Source organism: Pseudophryne corroboree, chromosome 1 (genome assembly GCF_028390025.1).
Source record: "Pseudophryne corroboree isolate aPseCor3 chromosome 1, aPseCor3.hap2, whole genome shotgun sequence".
In the NCBI taxonomy this organism is placed as follows: domain Eukaryota; kingdom Metazoa; phylum Chordata; class Amphibia; order Anura; family Myobatrachidae; genus Pseudophryne; species Pseudophryne corroboree.
The window spans coordinates 1,087,240,934-1,087,257,058 of record NC_086444.1 but is presented as its reverse complement, the minus strand read 5'-3'; the positions used below and the strand labels follow the sequence as shown (position 1 = coordinate 1,087,257,058).

General features: G+C 47.7%; 2 protein-coding genes across 6 annotated transcripts in view; one reads left to right on the top strand and one right to left on the bottom strand.

The window, feature by feature from the left end:
- Nucleotides 1–1,598, top strand: part of LOC134927186 (uncharacterized) — a 362,077-nt gene extending 360,479 nt beyond the window's left edge. For all 5 annotated transcript variants that reach the window (XM_063921310.1, XM_063921329.1, XM_063921319.1 and 2 more), the window contains one exon: nt 664–1,598. In XM_063921310.1, the coding sequence (XP_063777380.1) occupies nt 664–1,144 (481 nt within the window). In that variant the 3' untranslated portion in view covers nt 1,145–1,598. The remainder of the gene's footprint in view (nt 1–663) is intronic.
- The window catches only part of MED28 (mediator complex subunit 28), a 69,092-nt gene that overhangs the window by 1,645 nt on the left and 51,322 nt on the right, over nt 1–16,125 (bottom strand). The window lies entirely within an intron of this gene.

Below are 16,125 nucleotides of genomic sequence, written 5' to 3'. Positions count from 1 at the left end.
ACAGCAATAACATAGCCATGTCACCCTCAACATCCACAGCTGTCACACAACCATGTCACCCTCAACAGCTACAGCCATCACACCTTCCACATCCACAGCTGTCACACAACCATGTCACCCTCAACATCTACGGCTTTCACACAGCCATCACACCTTCCACATATACAGCCATCACAAAGCCATGTCACCATCCACAACCGTCACAAAGTCATGTCACCATCCACATTCACAGTCTCTGCACAGCCATGTCACGCTCCACATTCACAGCCATGTCACTTTCCACATAAACGGTATTTATAACCCCCACTGTAAGATACTGACTTCCGCCATACAATTATTATGGTATTTTTAATCATTCCTTTCACGAACATGCCTTTAGGACTGCACAGCTATGAAACTCATATTCAGGAACAGTAGTAGTTCTCTGGGGCAATGTATAGCTAGAATTTAATCTAAAAAAAAAAAATCCTTCCGTATTATATGTTAAATTGCCTGTGTCAGTTCTATCATGTTCTATTAGCAAAACCGTAGCAAGGAATAATGGGATGTGTAGTTCACAGCAGCTGGAATGCCACATGTTGAATACGCCCACTCTAGTTGGTTGCAATACATAAATATACAGTTTACTGTTTTGAACTACAATATGCTTGTGTTTAATCGCAGGTGGCCTGCCAATCTGGCAAAGTTCATGGTCCGTTTGTGCATTCCATTGGCTTCCATTCGTAACTCACGACCTGGCTGCACGTTCTGTGGAGGATTAAAGTGCTCCGTATGCACTTACATTGAAAGTACCACAACATTTACAAGCAGCAGCAAAAACACAGAGTTCCCATTAACAGAAAGCTTGAGCTGCATATCCAAAAAGGTCATATACCTCATCACTTGCAAGAAATGCAGACAGCAATATGTCGGACAAACATCCAACACTATGCGAAGGAGATTCGTTGACCACCTGTCTAGAATAAAATGCAACAAGGACATAACTGTTTCTAAGCATTTCAACTTGCCCGAGCATTCTTTGCATGATGTAGCTCTGGTGGTCATCGAACACGTAGCAAATAAGAAAGATCTTTTGCAGAGGGAGCAATATTGGATTCAGGAACTTGGCACCTTGACACCAAACGGCTTGAATATGATGGTGTAAAATATCTGTAATACGGAATATCAGTGCCTGCACAAAACATCATGCTCATTCCATCATGTGATGTAAATACTGTAGGTCACATGCTGTAGCTAGATTACAACAATGCTGGGTTCATTTGTTTTTCGGGTAGGGAGGGGGTCTAAAAAATACTGATGGGAATGTTACAGAGGCCATCCAAAAAAAGAGAAATTGGTGATGGTAGACAAATATGATTATGCAGGGTGCACCTTTACTAATATAGGGGAAATGTATTCACAATACTGGATGGAAACTGAAATTGTAAGTGCAATATTGCACAATTAACAGTAGTGCCATCAATACTTAATGAATGCTTACTCAACTGGCAATTTTTGAGTTGACTGGTAATTGTGGTTATTTAGTATACATTTCTGTCTTAATATACATTTATTTTCTATTGGCTGAATTAAACATCATGTTTCTAAAAATGAATTAATAAAAAAAAAAAGATTTGCATCTTACTACTTTTGTGAGATTTGTTTCTTTGATATTAAGGGTCTGATTTGATATCTATTTTCACTAATAAAACATAACTGTAAATAGTGGTAGGATAAGTAGATAATGTAAACACCTAGGACTTTTGATGCTTTTCTTGTAATGCACTGAACAGGTTCATATTGAAAACACAATCACTGTGCAATGAAAACTGTTTTAAGGGATTTTTTTTTTTTCAGGTTTCATGCTTTTACTTTCCAAAAAAATAAGATTGTAAACCTACTGGTAAATCTTTTTCTCCTAGTCCATAGAGGATGCTGGTGACTCCATAAGGACCATGGGGTATAGACGGGCTCCGCAGGAGACATGGGCACTATAAAGAACTTTAGAATGGGTGTGCACTGGCTCCTCCCTCTATGCCCCTCCTCCAGACCTCAGTTAGAGAAACTGTGCCCAGAGGAGATGGACAATACGATGAAAGGATTTTGTTAATCTAAGGGCAAGATTCATACTAGACCACACCAACCACACCGTATAACCTCAGTGTTCGCAAAAACGCGCTATAGCGCGTATTTTACCCCAAAACGGAGGATGAGGACTCACTTTTTAATAATGGGAGGGTCCCCGGGGACGCGCTTCGCTGGGATGCATTTTGGCGCTGTGCGCTTGCTCTGACGTTACTTGTCAGACATGCGCGTCAGGAGGCTGCTGCTGGGCGGGAGGACGCAGAGAGTACCATTCTCCCGCTGAGAGGAGCGAGGGACTGCATGATCATGCCGCCGACCACGGGAAGCCGCAGCGCAGCTCTCCGGGGAGGGAGGAGGTTCAAGAGAGCCGGAGTCTGTGTCAGAGCCGGAGCCGCGGCCGGGTGACATTACTCGGCAGTGATGAAGTTTGTCGGACCCGCCACCAGGAGACAGCTGCCTGCAGTGCAGAAACTGAGGATGTAGGTAGGGCGCTGGGACAGTGGGGAAAGGAGTGTGTGGTGCTGGAGTCAGTGTGCAGGGCCAGGCAGAAACAGCAGCATGCCAATGCTCCCTTCACAGTGTCTGCCCCTTCTCCAGCCCAGTGTCCCCCAGCATTACTGACCCTGCCAGCAGAGCGTTTCCCCCTTCCCTCCCCATCCAGTCCATTGTGCCATCTCACTGCCCTCCCATCTAGAACCCCGTCAGTCCAGACACACTGATCCCCCCCCCCAACCCAGTGTCACACCCCTATCTCACTGCCACCTTCCCACCCTGCTCAGTGCCTCCCCATTCATAGTGTCCCCCCATACAGTCCAGTGTCCACCATCTCATGGACTCCCTCATCCCAGTCTCCCCTCCCCCAACCAGCCCCCTGCCCCCTCAACAAGAACCCCACCAGCCAGTCCCATTACAGTGCCTCCTCATTCATTCCAGTGTACTCCCTGCTACTGCTTAAGGGCCCCACACATTTAACGATCCACGCTGAGCTGCCCGACGGCGGATACAGCCGACGGGCGACCCGGCGGTCGGGGGCAGTGACGGGGGAGTGAAGTTCCTTCACTCCCTCCGTCACCTGGCTCCACAGAAGTGCAGGCAAATATGGACGAGATTGTCCATATTGGCCTGCATGCACAAGGGAAGGGGCACCAGCGATGAAAGAGATCGTTTGTATCTTTCAGTCAGATCGACCAGTGTGTAGGGCCTCTTAGTGATCCTGCATCCCACCACCATCTCGCTGCCCCATCCCCCCCAGACCAGTGCTTTACCTGTGGCGAAGTATGTAACGTGCTCTGCCTGGCGCGAAGTGTGTAACGTGCTCTGCCTGGCGCAATCTGTTTAACGTGCTCTGCCTGGCGCAAAGTGTATAACATGCCCTGCCTGGCGCAAAGTGTATAACATGCTCTGCCTGGCGCAAAGTGTATAACATGCTCTGCCTGGCGCAAAGTGTATAACATGCTCTGCCTGGCACAATCTGTATAATGTGCTCTACCTGGCGCGAAGTGTGTAACATGCTCTGCCTGGCGCAAAGTGTGTAACATGCTCTGCCTGGCGCAAAGTGTGTAACATGCTCTGCCTGGCGCAAAGTGTATAACATGCTCTGCCTGGCGCAAAGTGTATAACATGCTCTGCCTGGTGCAAAGTGTATAACATGCTCTGCCTGGCGCAAAGTGTATAACATGCTCTGCCTGGTGCAAAGTGTGTAACATGCTCTGCCTGGCGCAAAGTGTATAACGCGCTCTGCCTGGCGCAATGTGTATGACGTGCTCTACCTGGCGCAATGTGTATGACGTGCTCTACCTGGCGCAATGTGTATGACGTGCTCTACCTGGCGCAATGTGTATAACATGTTCTGCCTCGCGCAAAGTGTATGACATGCTCTCCCTGGCGCAATGTGTATGACGTGCTCTGCCTGGCGCAATGTGAACTGGCACTATTATGTGGTCACGCCTCTTCCCCACGTCTCTAATTTTTAGCAGCGCGCCTTCGGCGCGCAGCCCGTGCTTCCGTGCTTTGGAGAATGGGAGGGGGAGCACCTATTCACTTTCTGCTGGTGGGCACCAAAGTGTCTAGTTACAGCTCTGGTGCAGGGTGTCCTGTATGCCACACAGCGCAGCAGCATTGTCATCCCCTCCTCCCCCACGCAACACTTTTTAGTGTCCAAATCAAGTCTGCGTGTTTTTATATTTGAATCATTAATACGATTAATAAGAGCCTTCATTCCGATGGGACCCAGAAAAGGACAGGTAGGACCCCAATTTTTTAAAGTGAGGGGTCCCTGGGACCCACTTTTTTTTCGGCTCAGCGCGATCACTGTAACCTGGAATATACGCAACCAGTTAACAGTATGAAAAAAACAGCATCAGCCAAAGACTGATCTCAACTGTAACATAACCCTTATGTAAGCAATAACTATATACAAGTCTTGCAGATTCAGTCCGCACTGGGACAGGCGCCCAGCATCCTCTACGGACTAGAAGAAAAAGATTTACCGGTAGGTTTAAAATCTTATTTTCTCTTACGTCCTAGAGGATGCTGGGGACTCCGTAAGGACCATGGGGTTTATACCAAAGCTCCAAACCAGGCGGGAGAGTGCGGATGACTCTGCAGCACCAATCGAGCAAAAACAAGGTTCTCCTCAGCCAGGGTATCAAACTTATAAAACTTTGCAAAAGTATTTGAACCCGACCAAGTAGCTGCTCGGCAAAGCTGTAAAGCCGAGACGCCTCGGGCAGCCGCCCAAGAAGAGCCCACCTTCCTAGTGGAATGGGCCTTTACCGAATTTGATAACGGCAATCCAGCTGTACAATGAGTCTGCTGAATCGTGTTGCAGATCCAGCGAGCAATCGTCTGCTTCGAAGCAGGAGCGCCAACTTTGTTGGCTGCATACAGGACAAACAGTGCTTCTGTTTTCCAAACCCGAGCCATCCTGGCTACATAAATTTTTACGGCCCTGACTACATCCAGGGACTTGTAGTCCTCCAAGTCACCCGTAGCCACAGGCACCACAATAGGTTGGTTCATATGAAATGAAGAAACCACCTCAGGCAAAAACTGAGGACGAGTCCTCAACTCTGCTCTATCCACATGGAAAATCAAATAGGGGCTCTTGTGAGACAAGGCCGCCAATTCGGACACCCGCCTTGCAGATGCCAAGGCCAATAACATGACCACCTTCCAAGTGAGAAATTTGAATTCAACCGTTTGAAGAGGTTCAAACCAGTGAGATTTTAGGAACCGTAACACCACGTTAAGGTCCCATGGTGCCACTGGGGGCACAAAAGGAGGCTGGATGTGCAGCACTCCCTTTACAAACGTCTGGACTTCTGGGAGAGAAGCCAATTCCTTCTGAAAGAATATAGATAGGGCCGAAATCTGTACCTTAATGGAGCCTAACTTCAGGCCCATATCCACTCCTGTCTATAGAAAGTGCAGAAAACGGCCCAGATGGAAATCTTCCATAGGAGCATTCTTGGCTTCACACCAAGATACATACTTCCTCCAGATACGGTGATAATGTTTCGCCGTCACCTCCTTCCTAGCCTTTATCAGAGTAGGGATGACTTCCTCCAAAACACCTTTCCCAGCTAGGATTCGGTGTTCAAACGCCATGCCGTCAAACGTAACCGCGGTAAGTCTTGGAACACTCAGGGCCCCTGCTGCAACAGGTCTTCCCTGAGAGTAAGAGGCAACGGATCTTCTGTGAGTATTTCCTGAAGATCTGAATAACAGGCCCTTCGAGGCCAATCAGGAACAATGAGTATTGTCTGCACTCTTTTTCGTCTTATGATTCTCAATATTTTTGAGATGAGAGGAAGAGGAGGGAACACATAGACCGACTGAAACACCCATGGTGTCACCAGGGCATCTACCGCCACTGCCTGAGGGTCCCTTGACCTGGCACAATACCTCCGAAGCTTCTTGTTGAGGCGCGACGCCATCATGTCTATTTGAGGAAGTCCCCAATGACTTGTTATCTCTGCAAAAACTTCTTGATGAAGTCCCCACTCTCCTGGATGGAGATCGTGTCTACTGAGGAAGTCTGCTTCCCAGTTGTCCACTCCCGGAATGAAGACTGCTGACAGAGCGCTTACGTGATTTTCCGCCCAGCGAAGAATCCTGGTGGCTTCCGCCATTGCCACTCTGCTCCTTGTCCCGCCTTGGTAGTTTACATGAGCCACGGCTGTGACGTTGTCTGATTGAATCAGAACCGGTAGGTCGCGAAGAAGATTCTCCGCTTGTCGTAGGCCGTTGTATATGGCCCTCAATTCCAGTACGTTGATGTGTAGACAAGCCTCCTGGCTCGACCATAGCCCCTGAAAATTTCTTCCTTGTGTGACTGTTCCCCATCCTCGGAGGCTCGCGTCCGTGGTCACCAGAACCCAGTCTTGAATGCCGAACCCGCGACCCTCTAGAAGGTGAGCACTTTGCAGCCACCACAGGAGAGAAACCCTGGCCCTGGGGGACAGGCTTATCTTCTGATGTATTTGTAGATGGGACCCGGACCACTTGTCCAGAAGATCCCACTGAAACGTCCTTGCATGAAACCTGCCGAAGGGGATGGCCTCGTAGGCTGCCACCATTTTCCCCAGAACTCGAGTGCATTGATGAACAGACACTCTTTTTGGTTTTAGCAGGTCTCTGACCATGTTCTGGAGGTCCTGGGATTTTTCCATTGGGAGAAAAACTCTCTTCTGTTCCGTGTCCAGAATCATGCCTAGGAATGATAGTCGAGTCGTTGGAATCAATTGTGACTTTGGTAGATTTAGAATCCAACCGTGCTGTTGTAGCACTCTCATGGAGAGCGACACGCTCTTCAGCAATTGATCTCTCGATCTCGCCTTTATCAGCTCGTCCAAGTATGGGATAATTGTGACTCCCTGCCTGCGCAGGAGCACCATCATCTCCGCCATCACCTTGGTGAAAATCCTCGGGCCGTGGAAAGCCCAAACGGCAATGTCTGAAACTGGTAATGACAGTCCTGTACAGCGAATCTCAGGTACTCCTGATGAGGAGGATATATGAGGACATGAAGGTATGCATCCTTTACGTCCAGTGACACCATAAAATCCCCCTCTTCCAGACTGGATATCACAGCCCGGAGCGATTCCATCTTGAATTTGAACTTTTTCAAATACAGGTTTAAGGATTTTAGATTTAAAATGGGTCTGACCAAACCATCCGGCTTCGGGACCACGAACAGGGTTGAATAGTAACCTTTCCCCTGTTGGACTAGGGGAACCTTGAAAATCACTTGCTGTTGACACCGCTTTTGAATTGCAGCTAACACTACTTCCCTCTCTGGTGGAGAAGCTGGTAAGGCTGACTTGAAAAATCGGCAAGGGGGCACCTCTTCGAATTGCAGTTTGTAGCCTTGGGATACAATATCCATCGACCAAGGATCCACGTCTGACAGAACCCAGATCTGGCTGAAGAGTCGAAGACGTGCCCCCACCGGTGCGGACTCCCACAGTGGAGCCCCAGCGTCATGCGGTGGATCTAGCAGAAGCCGGGGAGGACTTCTGCTCCTGGGAACTAGCCGAAGCAGGTGTTCTCTTCCCTCTGCCCTTACCTCTGGTGAGGAAGGATGAGCCCCGACCTCTTCTGGACTTATGCGACCGAAAGGACTGCATCTGATATTGTGGAGTTTTCTTTTGCTGTGGGGAAACAAAAAGGTAAAAAAGTAGATTTACCCGCGGTAGCTATGGAAACCAGGTCCGTGAGACCATCCCCAAATGAAACCTCACCTTTGTAAGATAAAACCTCCATATGCTTCTTTGAGTCTGCATCCCCCGTCCATTGGCGGGTCCACAGGGCTCGCCTAGCAGAAATCGCCATGGCGTTGGCACTCGAACCTAGCAGCCCAACGTCTCTTTGAGCGTCTCTCATATACAAGACTGCATCTGTAATGTGACCTAAAGTCAATAAAATGGTATTCCTGTCTAGGGTATCAAGGTCAGCTAACAAGGTATCTGTCCAAGCTGCAACTGCGCTACATACCTATGCTATTGCCGGTCTGAGTAAAGCACCCGTATGTGTATAAATAGATTTTAAGGTAGTTTCCAGTCTGTGATCAGCAGGATCCTTGAGGGCTGCCGTGTCTGGAGACGGTAGCGCCACCTTCTTGGACAGATGCGTTAAAGCCTTGTCCACCCTGGGCGAGGATTCCCACCGTACCCTGTACTGTGCAGGGAAAGGATAGGCCATAAGAATCCTCTTGGGAATCTGCAGTTTTTTGTCTGGAGTTTCCCAAGCTTTTTCAAATAACTCGTTCAGCTCATGAGATGGGGGAAAGGTTATCTCAGGTCTCTTTTCCTCATACATGCGCACCCTCGTGTCAGGGACAGAGGGGTCATCTGTGATATGCAAAACATCTTTTATTGCAATAATCATATAATGAATACTTTTGGCCACCCTTGGGTGTAACCTTGCATTATCGTAGTCGACATTGGAGTCAGAATCCGTGTCGGTATCAGTGTCTGCTATTTGGGATAGGGGACATTTTTGAGACCCTGAAGGGCCCTGTGAAAGTCATAGCCATGGATTGACTCCCTGCTTTTTCCCTGGACTCTGCTTTGTCCATTCTCTTATGTAATAAGGTCACATTTGCATTTAAAACATTCCACATGTCCAAACAATCATGAGTCGGCGTTGCTGACGGAGACACCACAATCATCTGCTCCACCTCCTCCTTAGATGAGCCTTCTGCTTCAGACATGCCGACACACTCGTACCGACACCCCCACACACACAGGGAGTTCACCAATAAGGCCCTTTGGAGAGACCGAGAGAGAGAGAGAGCGCGAGTATGCCAGCACACACCCAGCGCCAACTGACACTGGAAACAATTTCCCAGATAATAGCGCTTTTATATATAATTAACTGTGTAATACACTCACTGCGCCTTACAAGTGCCCCCCCCCCCCCTTTTCAGCCCTGTGTCACCGTGTTCAGCAGGGGAGAGTCCGGGGAGCCAAGCCAGCTTCTCTGCAGTGCTCTGTGGAGAAAATGGCGCTGGTTAGTGCTGTGGGACCAAGCTCCGCCCCCTCCAGCGGCAGGCTTCGGTCCCGCTCAATTGTATAAAACTGGCGGGGGATTTTTATAATTACTGCCTCCGCAGCCTATATACTTATAAATGCCAGACTTAGAGGTTTATATTGCTGCCCAGGGCGCTCTGCACCCATCAGTGCTTGCTAGTGTGTGTAGTGTGTGGGAGCAATGGCGCGCAGCACTTACTTCAGGGAAGATCTGAAGTCTTCTGCCACCTTAGTAATCTTCTTTTCTTCTTATACTCACCCGGCTTCTATCTTCCGGCTCTGTGAGGAGGACGGCGGCGCGGCTCTGGGACGAACGGCGGGGGGAGACCTGCGTTCCAACTCCCTCTGGAGATAATGGTGTCCAGTAGCCTAAGAAGCAGGGCCTATCACTTAAGTAGGTCTGCTTCTCTCTCCTCAGTCCCACGATGCAGGGAGCCTGTTGCCAGCAGTGCTCCCTGAAAATAAAAAACCTACCAAAATTCTTTTTCAGAGAAACTCAGGAGAGCTCCCCTGTAGTGCACCCAGTCTCCTCTGGGCACAAGATCTGAGGTCTGGAGGAGGAGCATAGAGGGAGGAGCCAGTGCACACCCATTCTAAAGTTCTTTATAGTGCTCATGTCTCCTGCAGAGCACGTCTATACCCCATGGTCCTTACGGAGTCCCCAGCATCCTCTAGGACGTAAGAGAAATACTAAAGAAGGTATGGGACCAATGAGTTACTGTGTGCAGCAGCTGCAAATCTGTCAGTTCTGCTTTTAGCATTGATTAGCACCTGGATCCGGCTGCTCCCTTCTGTTCTCGTTTCCTAGCAACTGATAACCTGGACCTCATTACCTGTAACTCCAGCCTGACTATCATGTGATTGGTCTGTCTCCCTTTAACTAGGGAGTATCGTATCCACATAACACCGTGCCAGTGATAGAGTTTCCATTTCAGAGAGTGTCAGTATCTAGTCTGGACTCCTTTAGGTGCCCGCACACGGTGCTAGGTGCGATTTGAGCTATACTATTTGTGCTATACGATTGGTACTTTAGTGGTATGCGATATGAACTACTCCCGAATTTGACTACACTACAATATGTAATGTATGCAATGTAGTTCAGAAATACCTGCCTGCACATACTATTTTGCCTTGCGATATTGACTACACGGGAGCGCACATCACATCACAAAGGACAATACACACGTATATAGGGTCCCAGCTGCAGATTACAGATGGGCACTGTTCTCTTGTAACCCTTCCCTGCATAGCAGAGAAGATTTACCAAAAGTTAAGTACAGGCGCTGAGATGGTTTGCTTTTACCAAGCAGGTGCTTGATGCAGATAAACAAACAATATCACCACTTTATCCTTCGGCGCTTATGGATCAGATGAGTGACAATTTCTAGACTCTGCCTCCTCAGATGTTTCTCCAAAGTGAACAATTTCTCACAAGTTCTATATACTCGAGATAAAAAAGAGGAAATCTCATAGCGTATCACCCCTTCAATAATTTTCACACACAGGGTTAGTAATGTAGCCTCCTACCGAATATGGTGGTCTACTGAATAAGTAGACAATAACACTTTTACTGGAAAGGCTATAGCCTGTTATGAATCCACTCCCTTCTTCCATTATCCTTTCAATACTCCTCTATTGCATATGAAATAAAAGGAAATGCTTCCACTAGTGTAATAAATTTAATAAAATCCAAAAAGAACACAGTGCAAATAACAAATAAAGGATGGACTCTCACCCGGTCATATGGTCTACCATATAAAAAGTAGACATTAGCATATTATTAAAGTGTTACAAGCGTCCCCGAATACCCACTGTACCATCCAACCTCAGGAGAGCTTCACCAAACAGTCCTCAGCTAACGCGTTTCGATACATAAGTATCTTCCTCAATGCATGCGGAGGAAGTGCCTCAGACTGCTATTTATACCCAGTCTATCTAATCACAAGTCAATCCCATTTCTGACATGGAGTTTCTATCCATTCTAAGAACCCATTCCTCTCTATACATATATAAAACGGTCTTATCCACTTCTGTTTTTCTTTACGCCGCCTTTCCCGCCGATTACTGCGTCGCTTCCGGTCACGCGTCATTTCCTGTTCCAGCATCATTCTCTTTTGGACATTACTTCCAGTCACATGTCATATCCGCAAACACAGATTATCTCTGGCTAATTAGTGCACCCAGATAAATAAAATAACAGAATGAGAGAAATTAATGTACTCCCCTGATGGGTATGATTCTGGAGGTGTTCCACTTGTTTCTTAAGATGGTGTAGAGCATAAAGGAAACAAAGAAAACAAAGAGAATCCTTGTGTAATACTGTTGGGCAAAATTGCACTTATATAGGAGTGGCGAGATGGCACTTCAATAATGATGCTATATTTCGGGGTCACATACCCCTACATCAAATCACTCACAATCAGAAGTTAGATATAGGTTTCTCATAAAGTTAGCAGAAAACCGTCACCATATAGATTCAGGGGATGCCCCCTTCAAATTGAAACTCACAGAAATAAAACTTGTGTTCAAACTCATAGAACAAACAATCACGTGGGTCCAACACCGGGTATAGGAACCAGGGGATGCCCCCTGTCACCAAAACACGTCATATCCGGTACGGAAGTCCAGAGTCCGTTTTCCTTATGTTTCCTCTTTTATATGGGTCCATAATAATACTTGAGGTTGGAACACTAATACAAGACGTAATTTTGCTTCCTGTGTATCCCATCGGTTTGTTCTTATTCCATTGTATTTATGGTAGAAATTTGTCATCAGGCAGGAAATGTCCTCAATGCTGGCGGCGGCCATTTTGGGGTTGATAATCCCATTCAAACCCATAATTTACTTCCATTTTTGAGTGGACTAGACTCTAAATTTAGAGTCTAGTCCACTCAAAAATGGAAGTAAATAATGGTTACATTTAGAGTCTAGATCTTTTTGAATGAAATAATCCCCCGGCTAGCACAATCTGGAAAAGACATTGCATGCTTATCAACAAGGGATGTATTAGGTTTTATTTCATTTTTATGTGTTTATATTAGAGATGAGCGCCGGAAATTTTTCGGGTTTTGTGTTTTGGTTTTGGGTTCGGTTCCGCGGCCGTGTTTTGGGTTCGACCGCGTTTTGGCAAAACCTCACTGAATTTTTTTTGTCGGATTCGGGTGTGTTTTGGATTCGGGTGTTTTTTTCCAAAAAACCTAAAAAACAGCTTAAATCATAGAATTTTGGGGTCATTTTGATCCCAAAGTATTATTAACCTCAAAAACCATAATTTCCACTCATTTTCAGTCTATTCTGAATACCTCACACCTCACAATATTATTTCTAGTCCTAAAATTTGCACCGAGGTCGCTGGATGACTAAGCTAAGCGACCCTAGTGGCCGACACAAACACCTGGCCCATCTAGGAGTGGCACTGCAGTGTCACGCAGGATGGCCCTTCCAAAAAACACTCCCCAAACAGCACATGACGCAAAGAAAAAAAGAGACGCAATGAGGTAGCTGTGTAAGTAAGATAAGTGACCCTAGTGGCCGACACAAACACCGGGCCCATCTAGGAGTGGCACTGCAGTGTCACACAGGATGGCCCTTCCAAAAAACACTCCCCAAACAGCACATGACGCAAAGAAAAAAAGAGTCGCAATGAGGTAGCTGTGTGAGTAAGATAAGCGACCCTAGTGGCCGACACAAACACCGGGCCCATCTAGGAGTGGCACTGCAGTGTCACGCAGGATGGCCCTTCCAAAAAACACTCCACAAACAGCACATGACGCAAAGAAAAATTAAAGAAAAAAGAGGTGCAAGATGGAATTGTCCTTGGGCCCTCCCACCCACCCTTATGTTGTATAAACAGGACATGCACACTTTAACCAACCCATCATTTCAGTGACGGGATGGTTTGGACCCCCACCAAAAAAGAAGCAATTAATCTCTCCTTGCACAAACTGGCTCTACAGAGGCAAGATGTCCACCTCATCATCATCCTCCGATATATCACCGTGTACATCCCCCTCCTCACAGATTATCAATTCGTCCCCACTGGAATCCACCATCTCAGCTCCCTGTGTACTTTGTGGAGGCAATTGCTGCTGGTCAATGTCTCCACGGAGGAATTGATTATAATTCATTTTAATGAACATCATCTTCTCCACATTTTCTGGATGTAACCTCGTACGCCGATTGCTGACAAGGTGAGCGGCGGCACTAAACACTCTTTCGGAGTACACACTTGTGGGAGGGCAACTTAGGTAGAATAAAGTCAGTTTGTGCAAGGGCCTCCAAATTGCCTCTTTTTCCTGCCAGTATAAGTACGGACTGTGTGACGTGCCTACTTGGATGCGGTCACTCATATAATCCTCCACCATTCTTTCAATGGTGAGAGAATCATATGCAGTGACAGTAGAAGACATGTCCGTCATCGTTGTCAGGTCCTTCAGTCCGGACCAGATGTCAGCATCAGCAGTCGCTCCAGACTGCCCTGCATCACCGCCAGCGGGTGGGCTCGGAATTCTGAGCCTTTTCCTCGCACCCCCAGTTGCGGGAGAATGTGAAGGAGGAGATGTTGACAGGTCGCGTTCCGCTTGACTTGACAATTTTCTCACCAGCAGGTCTTTCAACCCCAGCAGACTTGTGTCTGCCGGAAAGAGAGATCCAAGGTAGGCTTTAAATCTAGGATCGAGCACGGTGGCCAAAATGTAGTGCTCTGATTTCAACAGATTGACCACCCGTGAATCCTTGTTAAGCGAATTAAGGGCTCCATCCACAAGTCCCACATGCCTAGCGGAATCGCTCCGTGTTAGCTCCTCCTTCAATGTCTCCAGCTTCTTCTGCAAAAGCCTGATGAGGGGAATGACCTGACTCAGGCTGGCAGTGTCTGAACTGACTTCACGTGTGGCAAGTTCAAAGGGCAGCAGAACCTTGCACAACGTTGAAATCATTCTCCACTGCGCTTGAGACAGGTGCATTCCACCTCCTATATCGTGCTCAATTGTATAGGCTTGAATGGCCTTTTGCTGCTCCTCCAACCTCTGAAGCATATAGAGGGTTGAATTCCACCTCGTTACCACTTCTTGCTTCAGATGATGGCAGGGCAGGTTCAGTTGTTTTTGGTGGTGCTCCAGTCTTCTGTACGTGGTGCCTGTACGCCGAAAGTGTCCCGCAATTCTTCTGGCCACCGACAGCATCTCTTGCACGACCCTGTCGTTTTTTAAAAAATTCTGCACCACCAGATTCAAGGTATGTGCAAAACATGGGACGTGCTGGAATTTGCCCATATTTAATGCACACACAATATTGCTGGCGTTGTCCGATGCCACAAATCCACAGGAGAGTCCAATTGGGGTAAGCCATTCCGCGATGATCTTCCTCAGTTGCCGTAAGAGGTTTTCAGCTGTGTGCGTATTCTGGAAACCGGTGATACAAAGCGTAGCCTGCCTAGGAAAGAGTTGGCGTTTGCGAGATGCTGCTACTGGTGCCGCCGCTGCTGTTCTTGCGGCGGGAGTCCATACATCTACCCAGTGGGCTGTCAAAGTCATATAGTCCTGACCCTGCCCTGCTCCACTTGTCCGTGGTTAAGTGGACATTGGGTACAGCTGCATTTTTTAGGACACTGGTGACTCTTTTTCTGAGGTCTGTGTACATTTTCGGTATCGCCTGCCTAGAGAAATGGAACCTAGATGGTATTTGGTACCGGGGACACAGTACCTCCAACAAGTCTCTAGTTGGCTCTGCAGTAATGATGGATACCGGAACCACGTTTCTCACCACCCAGGATGCCATGGCCTCAGTTATCCGCTTTGCAGTAGGATGACTGCTGTGATATTTCATCTTCCTCGCAAAGGACTGTTGGACAGTCAATTGCTTGGTGGAAGTAGTAAAAGTGGTCTTACGACTTCCCCTCTGGGATGACCATCGACTCCCAGCAGCAACAACAGCAGCGCCAGCAGCAGTAGGCGTTACACGCAAGGATGCATCGGAGGAATCCCAGGCAGGAGAGGAATCGTCAGAATTGCCAGTGACATGGCCTGCAGGACTATTGGCATTCCTGGGGAAGGAGGAAATTGACACTGAGGGAGTTGGTGGGGTGGTTTGCGTGAGCTTGGTTACAAGAGGAAGGTATTTACTGGTCAGTGGACTGCTTCCGCTGTCACCCAAAGTTTTTGAACTTGTCACTGACTTATTATGAATGCGCTGCAGGTGACGTATAAGGGAGGATGTTCCGAGGTGGTTAACGTCCTTACCCCTACTTATTACAGCTTGACAAAGGAAACACACGGCTTGACACCTGTTGTCCGCATTTCTATTGAAATACTTCCACACCGAAGAGCTGATTTTTTTGGTATTTTCACCAGGCATGTCAGTGGCCATATTCCTCCCACGGACAACAGGTGTCTCTCCGGGTGCCTGACTTAAACAAACCACCTCACCATCAGAATCCTCCTGGTCAATTTCCTCCTCAGCGCCAGCAACACCCATATCCTCCTCATCCTGGTGTACTTCAACACTGACATCTTCAATCTGACTATCAGGAACTGGACTGCGTGTGCTCCTTCCAGCACTTGCAGGGGGCGTGCAAATGGTGGAAGGCGCATGCTCTTCACGTCCAGTGTTGGGAAGGTCAGGCATCGCAACCGACACAATTGGAGTCGGACTCTCCTTGTGGATTTGGGATTTCGAAGAACGCACAGTTCTTTGCGGTGCTACTGCTTTTGCCAGCTTGAGTCTTTTCATTTTTCTAGCGAGAGGCTGAGTGCTTCCATCCTCATGTGAAGCTGAACCACTAGCCATGAACATAGGCCAGGGCCTCAGCCGTTCCTTGCCACTCCGTGTGGTAAATGGCATATTGGCAAGTTTACGCTTCTCCTCCGACAATTTTATTTTAGGTTTTGGAGTCCTTTTTTTACTGATATTTGGTGTTTTGGATTTGACATGCTCTGTACTATGACATTGGGCATCGGCCTTGGCAGACGACGTTGCTGGCATTTCATCGTCTCGGCCATGACTAGTGGCAGCAGCTTCAGCACGAGGT